Source organism: Thermobia domestica, chromosome 17, assembly GCF_964235325.1.
Source record: "Thermobia domestica chromosome 17, izTheDome1.hap1.1, whole genome shotgun sequence".
NCBI classification, from domain to species: Eukaryota; Metazoa; Arthropoda; class Insecta; order Zygentoma; family Lepismatidae; genus Thermobia; species Thermobia domestica.
The window spans coordinates 55,154,514-55,167,809 of NC_137470.1; the positions used below are offsets into that span (position 1 = coordinate 55,154,514).

At 35.5% G+C, this 13,296-nt stretch overlaps 1 protein-coding gene across 1 annotated transcript in view; it reads left to right on the plus strand.

The window, feature by feature from the left end:
• The first annotated feature begins 2,946 nt into the window (after nucleotides 1-2,946).
• The window catches only part of LOC145674021 (frequenin-2-like), a 32,191-nt gene continuing 21,841 nt past the window's right edge, over nucleotides 2,947-13,296 (plus strand). Inside the window, exons 1-2 of the mRNA XM_081743847.1 lie at nucleotides 2,947-3,032; nucleotides 5,755-5,803. Of these exons, the coding sequence (XP_081599973.1) occupies nucleotides 2,947-3,032; nucleotides 5,755-5,803 (135 nt within the window). The remainder of the gene's footprint in view (nucleotides 3,033-5,754; nucleotides 5,804-13,296) is intronic.

The following is a 13,296-nucleotide window of genomic DNA, read 5'->3' on the forward strand; positions in this document are numbered from 1 at the left end:
TTTGACGTGTGTGGAATGATTATGTGCTATCTTATTTTTCACGAAATTCATTCGTAGTGTCTTGGAATTTTTTTTTAGGATAGTAGTTGCACTCATGGCTGCAGATTCACATTACAAGGACTTTCCTTACGATATAAATACGCGTCGGACGTATATCATAAAATAGACTGTAGAAAACACATATGTTAGGTGGCCATTAAAAGCGAGGATGGTATTTAACCATGTCAGGGCAGGAGCACAGCAGAGGACCCGATAGTTAGTGCAGGGTTGCGTTCGCAAGAGGCAGGGGTGTTAGTGACAGAGGTGTGTGCATAAATTAGGACAGTGCAAAAACATTTGATGTTGCATATATCACATAGGTTAGAGCATATGTAACGGTTTCGCATTTCTAAATATAAATTACTAGTTTCGTACACTGTGAAAAATTCCTCCGGAATTTAATTTCCTATACTATCCTCTTTCGTATTCAAATATAAAACTATCATTTTATGATGGACTACTTATTATTAATCAGTGCCCAAAAGTTACTGTAAAATTAACTGAATTAAATGCAATTTAAGCATCAGACTAACAAATACAATATAGATTCATACGTACTTAGTGTACACGAAAGAAAACATGAAAATAAAAAAAAATGTTTTGGAATAGCAATAAAGAAAGGAAATGTGACTAAAGTAATTGCGAGTAGTCAATCCATTCATTTCTACAACCTTATTGATCACAGTTACACCACCAGGTGGAACAATAAAACTACACACGTACGTTCAAGTAACCTAACAATTCAATCAATAAATATAAACAAATGAGCAAGGATATTCATCGTTATATTTGATTGTTTATAATGGATGAGAAAGTTTTAGCCAACTTATTTGATCAAATTACCATCAAACAAAAGTTTGATACAACATATGATAGAAAACTACAGCCCGTTGACGATGTATAATGGGCTAAGACACAAAAACATTGCTTAGAACGGTTTGACCATCGTCTCCGTTACAGCATGCAAGATTTATTAGAACTCAATCAGCATGTTACAAGTTACTCACTTGTTCATTTCGAGCAAGAGTAGGAGAGATGATGATAAACAATTGAAATCAATTTTTTAACCGATTTAATTTTTTCATGGTCTATACATTCCGAAAGGGTTATTTTTTTTCTGTCTGTCTGTCTGTTCGTCAATCGTCAACATTTCCGTTCATTCATTCGTACGCAAAAATGCCTAGGTGCTAAATTTTAAGATCTTGATGATAACCCTATTATATATCATACTTGAAGAGAACGATCCACTGAAGTTTTACTGTATTTTCTATGAGTACATTGCTCTATCCTGACCATGTCACCCTGTCTGGATTCCGCATTCCTTAGTGTACTGACGGGTTCAATGATAGAAAACTATTGAATTGAACCTAGGAAGTCACTTCTGAATAATTCGGTTCCCGGAGGGAGCTCATGTGGTTCGGATTCCACGTTAATCAGTAGGTCTACGTCTCATATAGCCTCGCTGCTGACAAAGGGACGTTAAACTCAAAATCAACTCAAATCACTTCTGAATAAAATCCAGAATACAGCGAGACTAAGGATTATTCTTGGTAGAGCCTTTCTATTTCAAGTGTGCCCTCGGAAAATATGTGAAACATACTTCAGCACCACCCCCGACGCATTCTTAGGGAGAAAACTTTCTCTTTGCTTGGGGAAAGAAGTTAATGACCTCGGTTATGTTGCCAATTTGTCATTCAGTCGTTTGGTTTTGGGGAGTGAAGATCGTAGGCTACTTAGAATGGCTAGCAAAGACAGTGCACAGCAAAGCCCGTGTGAAATAATTCATTCTGGCAACCCTGCTTGCATCTAACCATTGAAAGATCTCGGTCACAGCAACTTGTTCCTCTTCTTTCGAGGGACGTACGGGAAAACATACTTCGACAGCAGCACCAGCAGGGGCACACTTGAAATAGAGAGGCTTCTAGAACCTCTGTACGGCGTTTTATAATCCATAGTAAAAAAAACTTTTATAAGAACTACCATTAGAACAAGTGGAGGCCCAGACATGGATAGGAGGAGAGGTATGTGTTGGAAATCTCACTGAGTATGCTATGGCTTTCATCATGGACCATTAGAAATCCGTACGTGAAGAGTATAAACTTAGATATATATTCCTTTAATTCAGTCAAATATTAATTTATTAGTGCATCCCCAATGCTCACTACTGTGACACAAGTCTTATTATGATCCCAAATAAATTCTCGACTTCCAGCTCTCTCTTCAAGAATAAGAGTAATATTATGTAAAGTGAAATAAAAATTCGATTTGATGAAAAAGCAACAACTGTAATAAGTTGATTTATATTCTAGAAATCAATCTTTCGTATTGATAGTGTAGTTGAAAAAAACTATCCAGATTGAAATTAAGTTATTGAATTTCGTATACGATCTCTAGTAGAGATTAATAAATTGTGTGGATTTTTAACGAGTTAGATTTGCAAAAACTCCTTTATACGAGGGTGATTCAGAAATTAATGCCTCCAAGGCGATATCTTTATTTGTGTTTCACAGAGAGCACGGATACAGGTATCAGTGGAAAGCTTACAATGTCAGCTACAAGTGGTGGCATTATTTTCCAACATAGTCCCCATTACGGGTAACACACTTCTGCCAACACGAAACAAGGGTTTTCGTGCCGTCGGCAAAGAATTGTGGAGGCTGCTGCCGACACCATTGCCGAACTGCTGGATCCACCTTCGCGTCACAGCTGTAGCGTTGGCCCTTAAGGTGATCTTTAAGTTTGGGGAAGAGTCAAAATTCACATGGCGCAAGATCCGGACTATAGGTAAGATGCGGCAGAATGTCAACAACACTTTGCTATCAGATATGACAACTTTGAACTTTTTGGCGGAGGAGAGGGCGTGTGGCAGTACTTCATCGACTGACACTTCGTTTCCGGGCCGTAATGATGTATCCACGACTAGTCGCCGGCGATGAATGTTCCTCAGCGCACAACCTTTCGCAGTCTACCCGACGTCACCACTGGATGCCATGGTTTGTTCAAGATTCGAATAGATAGGAAGGTAAATCAAATTACACTCTATAGCTTAAGCATCAGTGCATTATTGGTAAACAGTTCGTAGTGGGCTTGGAGTCATTACTTTCTGAATCATTCTCGTATATTTATCCTTTGTGTCCGTTCAGGACACGCAAAATCTCAGGATCTGCTTGATGGGTTACCATTATTTTTGTCCAGGATCTATAGGGTCAAAAGTTAGGAATCGGATTTCTTGACGGAGCCAAAATTTAAACCGGAAGCGATAGAAATTAACCATTTCCGGTTTTAATGTTGATCACTATAGATCAAAGATGGTAATAGATAGAGAGAACCGGTTTTCTGTAATCGATTAAGCGTCCCAAGAATACTAAAACCAGTAATCTCCTTCCTTAACTCTCTACTAAAACCAGAAATGAAAGAAATCCTTTACAACTTCCGGTTTCAAAATTGATCTACAGAGTGCAAAACCAATAACAGAGAGCACGAGATGCGGTTTTCTTGGAATCAATTTAGTGTTCTAAGAATAGACATCATTTCCTCTCTTATGCCTCTATTTAAACGGAAAGTAGCATAAATCAACCATTTCCGGTTTGGAGTTTGATTGTTATAAAGCAGTGATCGCCAAACCATCGTGTTTACGCTCCGTTTGGCTAACCTTAATTCTTCCACTGAGCGGACGCTAACGACAGGGGGCGCTGACTACAACAACTGCTTGTTTCTCCCGCGCAACTGCTATTCTTAGCCTCATCTCACAGGTGATTGTATGCCGGTTATGTTTCTCGTGTGTATATTAGACATTTGCTAACTTACGTACTTCGATTTCATATTTAGTAGATATGTATTTATATTAAATAAATATGTGTAACTTTTTTTTTTTTAAATTGTAGTTCTTTTGGTTGGTAGCTCAAAGTAGAATTTAAAAACGGTATGGTAGCTCAGAAACTTCATGAGTTTGGTGACCACGGTTATAGAGTAAACACTGTAATAGGTAGGGAGAAGCGGCTTTCTGAAATCAATTATGCATTCCAAGAATATATCTCCGTTCTAATCTCTCTACTAAAACCGCAAGTGATAGAAATCTACTACTACTTCCGGTTTCAATATTAATTGAGAAAATATCACGCCAAACCAAACTCCTTTGTGTGGTGTACACGTCATGACACTACTACATTTCTCCAAATGTTTTTGTGATTTCACAACTTCATAGCGCTGATGGCTTTCAATCTAGTAAAAAGAATTCCCTCACGAGTACTGACATTTCCTAGTCAGCATTTTAGGCGAGATGGGATTAGGCCAGATAGGAATTCGCATCTCGCCTAAAATGGTGGAAATTCTTATTGAGGAGAGATCTGTAGAGTGACGTAACTAAGGAGGGCAAACAGGGCTTGTGCCCCAGGCGCCGGATTGGGGGGTGCAAAACTGGACAAAATATTTAGTTTTACTATAAGGCAAGGAAAGGACTTTTAGCAAACTAAAGATAGAAAAAAAAATATCTTAGAAACTTAACAGAACATCAACTACTCACCAACCTTAGCATCATATTCACAGAGCATAAGTTAGATTCAAAGCTATTTTTGAGGTCATTGTAAAAACCTTTGCAACCAAAAGAGACCGTAAAGTTAAATTTTTCATTTAACTTACATCGATTTAAGAGATTTGCAAAAAGTCTAAGTGTAATGCTCGAGACAACAACTTGACTGTTTGGCATGATTAAATATTCTATTCTAAAGCAACAGATTGTTGATTCATTCTGCAGATATACACATCCCGAAATAATTCCAAAAACATTGTGATTTGCAGTTATTATGGTAAGACTATAAGTTAAGAATATGTCAAACATGCTACTCTCAGATTATTTGGCAATCCAATACTAAATAGTTTAGTGTTTTATCTTGTACTAAAAATTAAATTATGTACTGCAATTTTGTACTACCACTGAAGAAAAAATGGAATATGAGAATTACTGTGTGATGCCAATATCAGGTGTACTCGGGGCATCACAGTTTTGATTTGGTTTGTCGGGGGCGCGCGCTAAAGCGAATTCTTGCCCCGGGCGACAACTAGCCAAGTTACGTCGCTGGATCTGTAGCCTCATAAGCCGTTAGGTGAGATAGAGTTGAACTGATAACAACGCCGGTTTCATATTTCTGATGCAACTACACAAGTGACAGCAACGTTTGTCTGCGTAATATCAGCTCTTTTTAATTTCTTAAGAGGCCTCATCCCGGCGAAATTAAAATACCGCTAATGTTACAGTAGTCATGTGATATCTTCAAATAGATAAAACATAATTGAAATGTGGAACAAGAGCGTCCTAGACAATATTATTTTACGTGAGGTACCGTTATCACAAGTTAGCTAGTGGCTTTCCGTTTTCAGCCGTTTAGAAACGCGAAAATAAATGCCGATTTTCAAAATGGCTCGAAATCTAAAGCAGATAAGTGAATCGTGATAACGGTATTTCATAAAAAATAATATTATCTAGGGCGCCCTTGTTCCACATTTCGATTATCTTTTATCTATTTGAAGATATCACATAATTACTGTACAATTAACGGTATTTTAATTTCGCCGGGATGAGGCCTCTTAAAGCAAACTATGACATGCTAAGCAAATAAGATATATTTTTATACGGTAAGATTAGTAATGTTTTAAGAAATCTGTACTTTGAAATGAAATTTCGGAATAAAACAATTCACTAATAGTATTTTTTTACAGGTACAAAGGGTTTAAAAAGGATTGTCCTCGAGGATATCTCACAGAGAAGGTAAGTTCTCTACTTTTATTTCAAAGATAAATTTGTGAAAACTCCTTCCATTCCAAGGTCTGCAAGATTGAGAGTTGATAGAATTTGATTGAGCTCTCAGTTGGTTTGAATCTATCAAAACAGAATAGATGTTCAAACTGTGAAATTGTTAGTGTTACATAATTATGAAGAACGTGAAAATAATTACCATCGTCTTTCAAGTTGTAAATTTGTTCCACCAATGACCTTAGGCCTGCCATATACTAGAGGATAGATCCTAGGAAATCTCTTATGATATTTCTTAGGGAAAATGTAATAAAAGATCTTACAGGAAATCTTGTGTTTGCGTGTCATACACGTAGAGAATTTCCTTATTATAACGATTGACATTGTCGGGTGTTGATCCACAATGTATCCTGGTAAAAATGATGCCTCACGCCATTACTGCATTCAGAATAGTACTATGTACGATATCGCGTTTTGGGCAAAATATACTTACCTGTAAAAATGATATATGTACATAGGCGATACAATTGCCCTAATAAACTATCTTTTGTTTTCAAATATGTTTTCACTTTCTCTCACCTGATGTCGCTTAAATCGAAATTTTACGAATTTTCTTTCCGAAATAGAGCTTGCTCTAAATAAGATAAATCTCACAGGATCGTTCAGAACATAGGAAATGACATGCGATCTGACGCCATTCACCTTGAGATTTTGACTCTAGGAAAAATTGTAAGATATTTCCTAGGATCTATCCAATAGTATATAGCAGGGCTTAGAGTACGAGTCCTAACTATAATCCTAAGGTTCAACAAACTTTCAGACTAAAATATAAAACTAATCAAAACAATTTTAAATAAAAGTATTCGAAACATTTGAAATTTTTGAAATTTAAATTTTAAAGTGATCATCTTATCAGATTGCACAAAGAATATTTTTCCACTAATGACAGACAATGAGTTGTGACCGAAGTTCAGAGTATGAAATTGTTATTGTTATATTAACCGTTTTTAATAATTTAACACTCTTGATTTCATGTCCTAAATTTTCCCATCAATGATATCACACTACATGTCGTAGCTACAATCCTAAGATTAAAAAGTTTTAAAACTAAAATTTTAACACAGTAATCGAAAATTTTGAGCAAAATTTTTGAAACTTTTTTAAAGAAAAATATACAAAGATTTGAAAGTATCATTGCATTAAAAGTATCATCATGGAAATTAAAAGTATCACTGTGCATTAAAAGTATCATTGCATTTGAAAGTATCATTATCATTGTATCAGTGAGATTGCATTAAAAATAACTCTTCATAAATGACCTTAAACTTGGAGCTGTAACTATAATACTGAAGTTCAAATATTTCCAAACTAAAAACTTTACAGAAAACCTTTCACAAACATTAAACAAAGATTTGAAAGCGAGCAACCAATCAGATTGCTTAAAAATAATTTTGCGCCAATGACTTTAGATCAGTAGTTCTCAAAGTGGGGTCCAGCCAGAGGGTCTGCGACGCTTAAAAATTAAAATGTGTTGTAATAAAATGGAACTTACAGCTGTTATGCAAGAAGTATTTTTTCAGTTACTAAAAAGAAAACAATTAGAAATTATATATACGTTTGTAAATTTAAATGTTTTCCAACTTTACTAAATTTCTGCCCTGTGAGTATGAAGAGTTGTCTAAGAAGGTGCTTTTCCTTACCACTTACTTATGTGAGCAGAGCTTTTCTGCTCTTTGCAGTATCGAACCTGACCTAAAATTGATGGTAACAAAACTTATTTCAGATTTCGATTCAATTGTGAAAAAAAAAGAAAGAAAAAAAATTCATTTCTCACATTGGTGACCCCACATTTGAGAACATTGCTTATAAGTGGATTTTATGAAGAAAGAAAAAAAAGGACATTGATTTTCATTCTTGAAAGTTAGTGTATTTTCAATTGAAATTTCGTTCACTAGGAAACAGTAATGTATCTTTAGAATGAATTACTTATTGCATTATTTTTCTTGATCTTTCTCTTGTCAGTGGTAATTTTAATTAGTACATTTTTAATACCATGTGAAATTTCAGATAGCATTATAAGAGAGTCCGCAAATCACTTTCCGAGTGCACAGGGGTCCGCGTTATCGGAAAGTTTAAGAACCACTGCTTTAGACTATAAGTTGTAACTTTAATATTAAGGTTCAAAAATTTTGAAACTAAAATTTAAAAAAGAATCCAACAGTGGTTGAGAAAAAAATGAACTAAAAATTATACAATACTTTTCAAAAACTTTTTAAAAAAGGGAGCGGTAGCAAATAGATAATTCAAAGCCCAATTGATGAAAACTGGAACCAAATTTGACTTCCTCATGGGGTCGAACTATGAGTCTTCTATATGGGATACGGACGGGCTAGTCTAGCTTCGTAAGAATAATATATGTAGATGTGACTGAATATATTTTGCTAGCAAAGTAACTACTTATGTTTCTCGTTAAGAATTGCCGGCCAACTTTTATGTTCACACAGTACAACAAATAAAATTATATTTAATTGCTTCCCATTTTTTTTTTGTTTATTTCTTGTTTCTTGATATTAGTTGTAGCAGCAGATCTTCTCGTCGTGTATACGACAATGAAGAAAAAAGAATACTGTATTTCTCATCTATTGCAATAATTGCAATATATTGTAGTTACATAGTTATATCTATTCATAATAAATGAAGATAACATGGTCAGAGTATTTAACATAGGTACAAGACCCCAATGAAGGTGAATAAATTATTTACTTTAAAAAAAACTTTAAAACTCTAGGGAATAGTAAAAAAAAAAAAAAAAAGAAAATTTCCTGTCGTTAATCTACGTTTTTTCCTCGTCAAATGTATTATTATTTCTTACCAGTATATTGAAATACGTTTCCCACCACCACTGTATTGTTATTTTAGTTCTGTAAAGTATTACTAAGTCGTGGTCCAAACCAAACAACTAACTTAAATTTATTCTTTTTGAGCCATCTTTGCTCTTCCATAATAATCGTGTTTCTTCCCCATAGAGTACAACACTCTAAAGGAAACATAAAGCTTTAACATTTTATTCACAGACCAAGTGCTTATTTCGCGATTCCTATCATTGCTCAGTGAAAATTGAATGGAGTCTTTCAGTTTTACGTCCACGGTTATTCTTGTAGGCTAAAGAAAACGATGATGATGAGAGTGAATAAAATAGTGGAATGGAGAAAGTTGAAGGAAACGGGAGTAACCCCGAGAAAACCCACGCACACGGTGTTTCTCCACCAGAAACCCTATTTGGCGTGAAGATAGGATCGAACGAGAGATCCCGCGCTGTAGAGGTGAATGCTCTACGATTGACTATACCGCGACCTCTGTCATTGCTTCGTGTCTTAAGTAATAACCTTTACCTAGATATGAAAATGCTACTCATCTATTCTACTTTTTCTCCTCGTAGTTCAATTTAGTACCAACCGCTTCGTTCCAATCAACATCGATTCTGTCTTGCTAACGTTTATTTTTATCATGTATTAGCATATATTACCCGCTTCTCTGGGTTGAAATAAATAATTTAAATGCACACTGATATTGCTCATTTTCGATCATTTTAATGTATGTCACTCCTCCTAATCCCCCAAGTGTCGGGGCTAAAAATGGATTTAAACAGCATCAGAAGTGTCACTGTTTATCTCGGCTACCGCAAGAACTATAGATTCAACACTAATATCGGTCATTTTTGACCATTTATATATATACATATATATATTTCCCCCTCCCACATGTTGCGGGCCATGGCATCGGAAGTGTCACCGTTCATCTCAGCGACCAAAAAAATGTAGATTCAGCACTAATATCGCTCATTTTCGATGATTTTTAAATATCTCTTCTCCCCTCCTCCAAGTTGCGGGTTTGAATTTAGCTTTAAACGAGATCGAAAGTATAACTGTTCATCTAAGGAACACAGAAAACTATAAATTCGACACTGATAGTAGCCATTTTCGATTATTTTTATGTATCTCTTTCTCCCCCTCCCTAAGTGGCGGGGCTGATTTTGGATTTAAACCGGATCGAAAATGTCACTGTTCATCTGAATGATCCCCAAAATTATGGATTAGACACTAATATTGGTCATTTTCGACCATTCTTATATATATCTCCCCCTTCCCCTCCTCCCTGCTGCGGCACGCGGCATCAGAATTGTCACTGTTAATCTCAGCTACTCCTAAAACGATGGATTCGACACTAATATTAGTCATTTTCGATCATTTTAAAATGTTTTCCTCCTCCCCTACGTTGTACCCTACCCCCCATTCTTAACTATCAGGGCTGAATTTGGATTGAAACAGCATCAGAAGTGTCACTGTTTCTCTCACCGACCCTGAAAACTATGGATTCAACTCTAATATCGGCCATTTTTGATCATTTTTAAATTTCTGTCCCGCTTCACCCTCCCCTACGCTGCATCGTAAAAGTGAATAGCCTAAAGTAATCCTTTCACCTAAGCGCATGCATGTTGAAAATTTGATTGAGATCGGTCGGGTGGTTCAAGAGTGATAAAGTCACAAAGCAGTCATTTTTATTTTAATTTTTTGCATATATCTCCCTCCTCTCCCTCTTCTAGGTTGGCTTGTCAAAGTGAAACGATAAAAAACACCCAAGACCCGACCCTCATATATGTTGAAAATTTGATCGAGATTAGTTGTTTGGTTCAAACGTTATTACGTTTTATTGGTTTTTATTTATATGGCCCCCTCCCCTCCCCCTTCACTAGGATCTACCGTTAAAGTGAAATTATAAAAATGTTTCCAGTTCCAAACTTCATGTATCTTGAAAATTTGATTGAGATCGGTGGGATAGTTCAAGCGTTATTAAGTTGCAAAAATAATCATTTTCAGTCTCATAAAAATTGATTTTTATATATCTCCCCATTCTTTTTCTTCCTTATGTTGCCTCATCAAATTTAAATCACAAAAACGATTTCAGACCTGAACCTCATCTATGTTGAAAATTTGAACAAGATCGGTAGAGTGGTTCAGGAGTTATTAAGTTTTATTTATTTTTTATATCCCTTCCCTTTCCCCTCAGTCCTACCATCAAAGTGAATAGCCTAAAAACAGCCCAGCCTCGAACCTCATCCATGTTATAAATTTGATCGAGATCGGTCGGGCGGTTCAAGAGATGTAGAGTCACAAACATAGTGATTTTCAATTTTATACAGTGGCGTAGCACACTTTTGCGGGCCCCCCCGCAAAGTATAGAGAAGGGGCCCCACTTGTAAAGCCGACACAAGTAAGGTGGAAAGTTCTACTTCTTTAAAACTTTATTCATCGCAAGACTTCGGGGCCCCCCCGCACTGCGGGGATTGCGGGGGCAGCTGCTACGCCACTGATTTATATATATATATATATATATATATATATATATATATATATATATATATATATATATATAGATTATATACACCTTTCGATCACCTTACATAACATGTTATTAATTTTCTGAATAGATTTCATTAAAAACTTCATATAGTCCAAATCATATACAGATAGTCCTTTTAACCTCTTTCTTAAAGATGCGTGATTATTTTAGATTGAACAGTGTTTCTAAAACTATATGAGATGTAGATGTACCAATTGTGTCAGACAATACGAACTTCAAGATGCAAGAGAAGTAGGTAACCAATCTACGGTTACAAGATTTTTTTCCACCGAGTGTACAGTGCATTTTAACCTGAATTTATTTCTTCGTAACATTTCTCATTTTCTATTACAAATGCGGAAGCAAAATATTCTGAAATCGATAATCTTCGTTTTTTCCTTTTTGCAACGAACAATGTTTTTTTTTTGTTTATTTATTATTTTTTTTTATTCGACAGACCAGCCAGGTGTTTCTCGAGACTGTTCGTTGCCAAGCAGCTTTTGGTAAGACACAAAAGGGCGTGGAAACAAGAGTTTTATGAATTTCAATTCATAACTTGGAAGGAAACCAAACGAACATTAACACACTGCCATTCAGGTTGATCTTATATGATTGTGTGTGCAAGTCCTGGTCATGGTTGGGTGTCCATATTAATAGTACGTAGGGCAAATACGTCAAATTTCGCATCATCTCTAATTTCGCAATACCACCTAAAACGAAATAATACAAATTCGTGAAGCGTTCCGAGTGTATTTTTTATCGTTGGTAATCAAGGAAAGATATTATACGAAGGAATATTTTTCCTTCTTTGCTATCCTGAGGATTTCTAAGAAACTAGATGAGGGTAATTTGGTATGTTAGGACCTGAAGCAAAGGTCCCAATTTCACCAGCTTTTTATAGACAGATTTTAGTGTTTATTTAGTCATCTGTGTGTAAATGTGGAGATATGGCAAGGATTGTTACGTCAGTCTCAAAATTTCCGTTGCCATAATTGAAAGCCAGTTGCAAGCTTAATTACAGTAAGTTTTATTTATTTATTTTTTTCGGTACAATTGAAAACGATGCCAGATAAAAAGCTCTTTCGCTAAATGCATTATCAAACAGCATATAGCACTGTTGGAGTTTTTGTTCTGGAAATATAAACTCTATAAATATTTTTAACTAGCTGAAACGCCCATTCTTCGCATGGATCAGATAAGATATCTATGTAAACAAACTGAACAACGGAAGGAAAACAATATTGGTCATTTTCCACTACTTTTACATATTCCGGTAAACGCTGAGACCCCCTTGGTTCTAATTTAAAAAAAAAAAAAACTCTTTGTCTTTGTTTGGGCCTGGACTAAGGTATCCGTGACCAAAATTTGGTAACTCTTGATCCACTCATCTGGTCCCCAAGCCGCAAACAGACAGACAGACAGACACACAAAAAAACTCTTTATTTTATTTATATTAGATTCGAAAGATAAAAGTTTTAATTTAATAAGTAATACAAATGTATGATGTAGAAAATGTCCTAGTGTTCACATATCCAATATATGATACTCATTTATAACTGGATTGTATGCATATATAGAAGATATATCACAAAATCAATAACAGTAAAGGGTACGCGCCGCCGCGCTAAACTTTCTCGCTCTCACTTCTTTCATTGAATATTATGAATTTTTAATGATTACGAAAAATATTTAGTAAAGCAATATTAACAAAAATGTAATAGGCATTTTCAGAATTTTTTTTATCAAAGAGAACTCACCCCACAAGCAAACTACTCCATGTGCTTTTTAATGAATAAAAAAGGTATAGTTCATAATGTGACTTTACTAATGGAACATTTATTTATGAAATATGAAAAGAAATAACTGAGTCGTTTTTGAAAAAATCACCCCGGAGAAACTCATCCCCGAAACACATTTACAATATGGTATAAATCATTTTACATTAAAAAGAACTACCTTTTGTAGCAGGGGCGCCCGAAGAAATTTTTTTAGAGGGGGCCCATCTCCATGGTTGCTATATTACGCCTGGTATTTCTGGTATTTAATACATGTGGTTTACTATATTACGTATACATTTTCATGAGTCAGGGAAGGGCCCTGGCCCCACC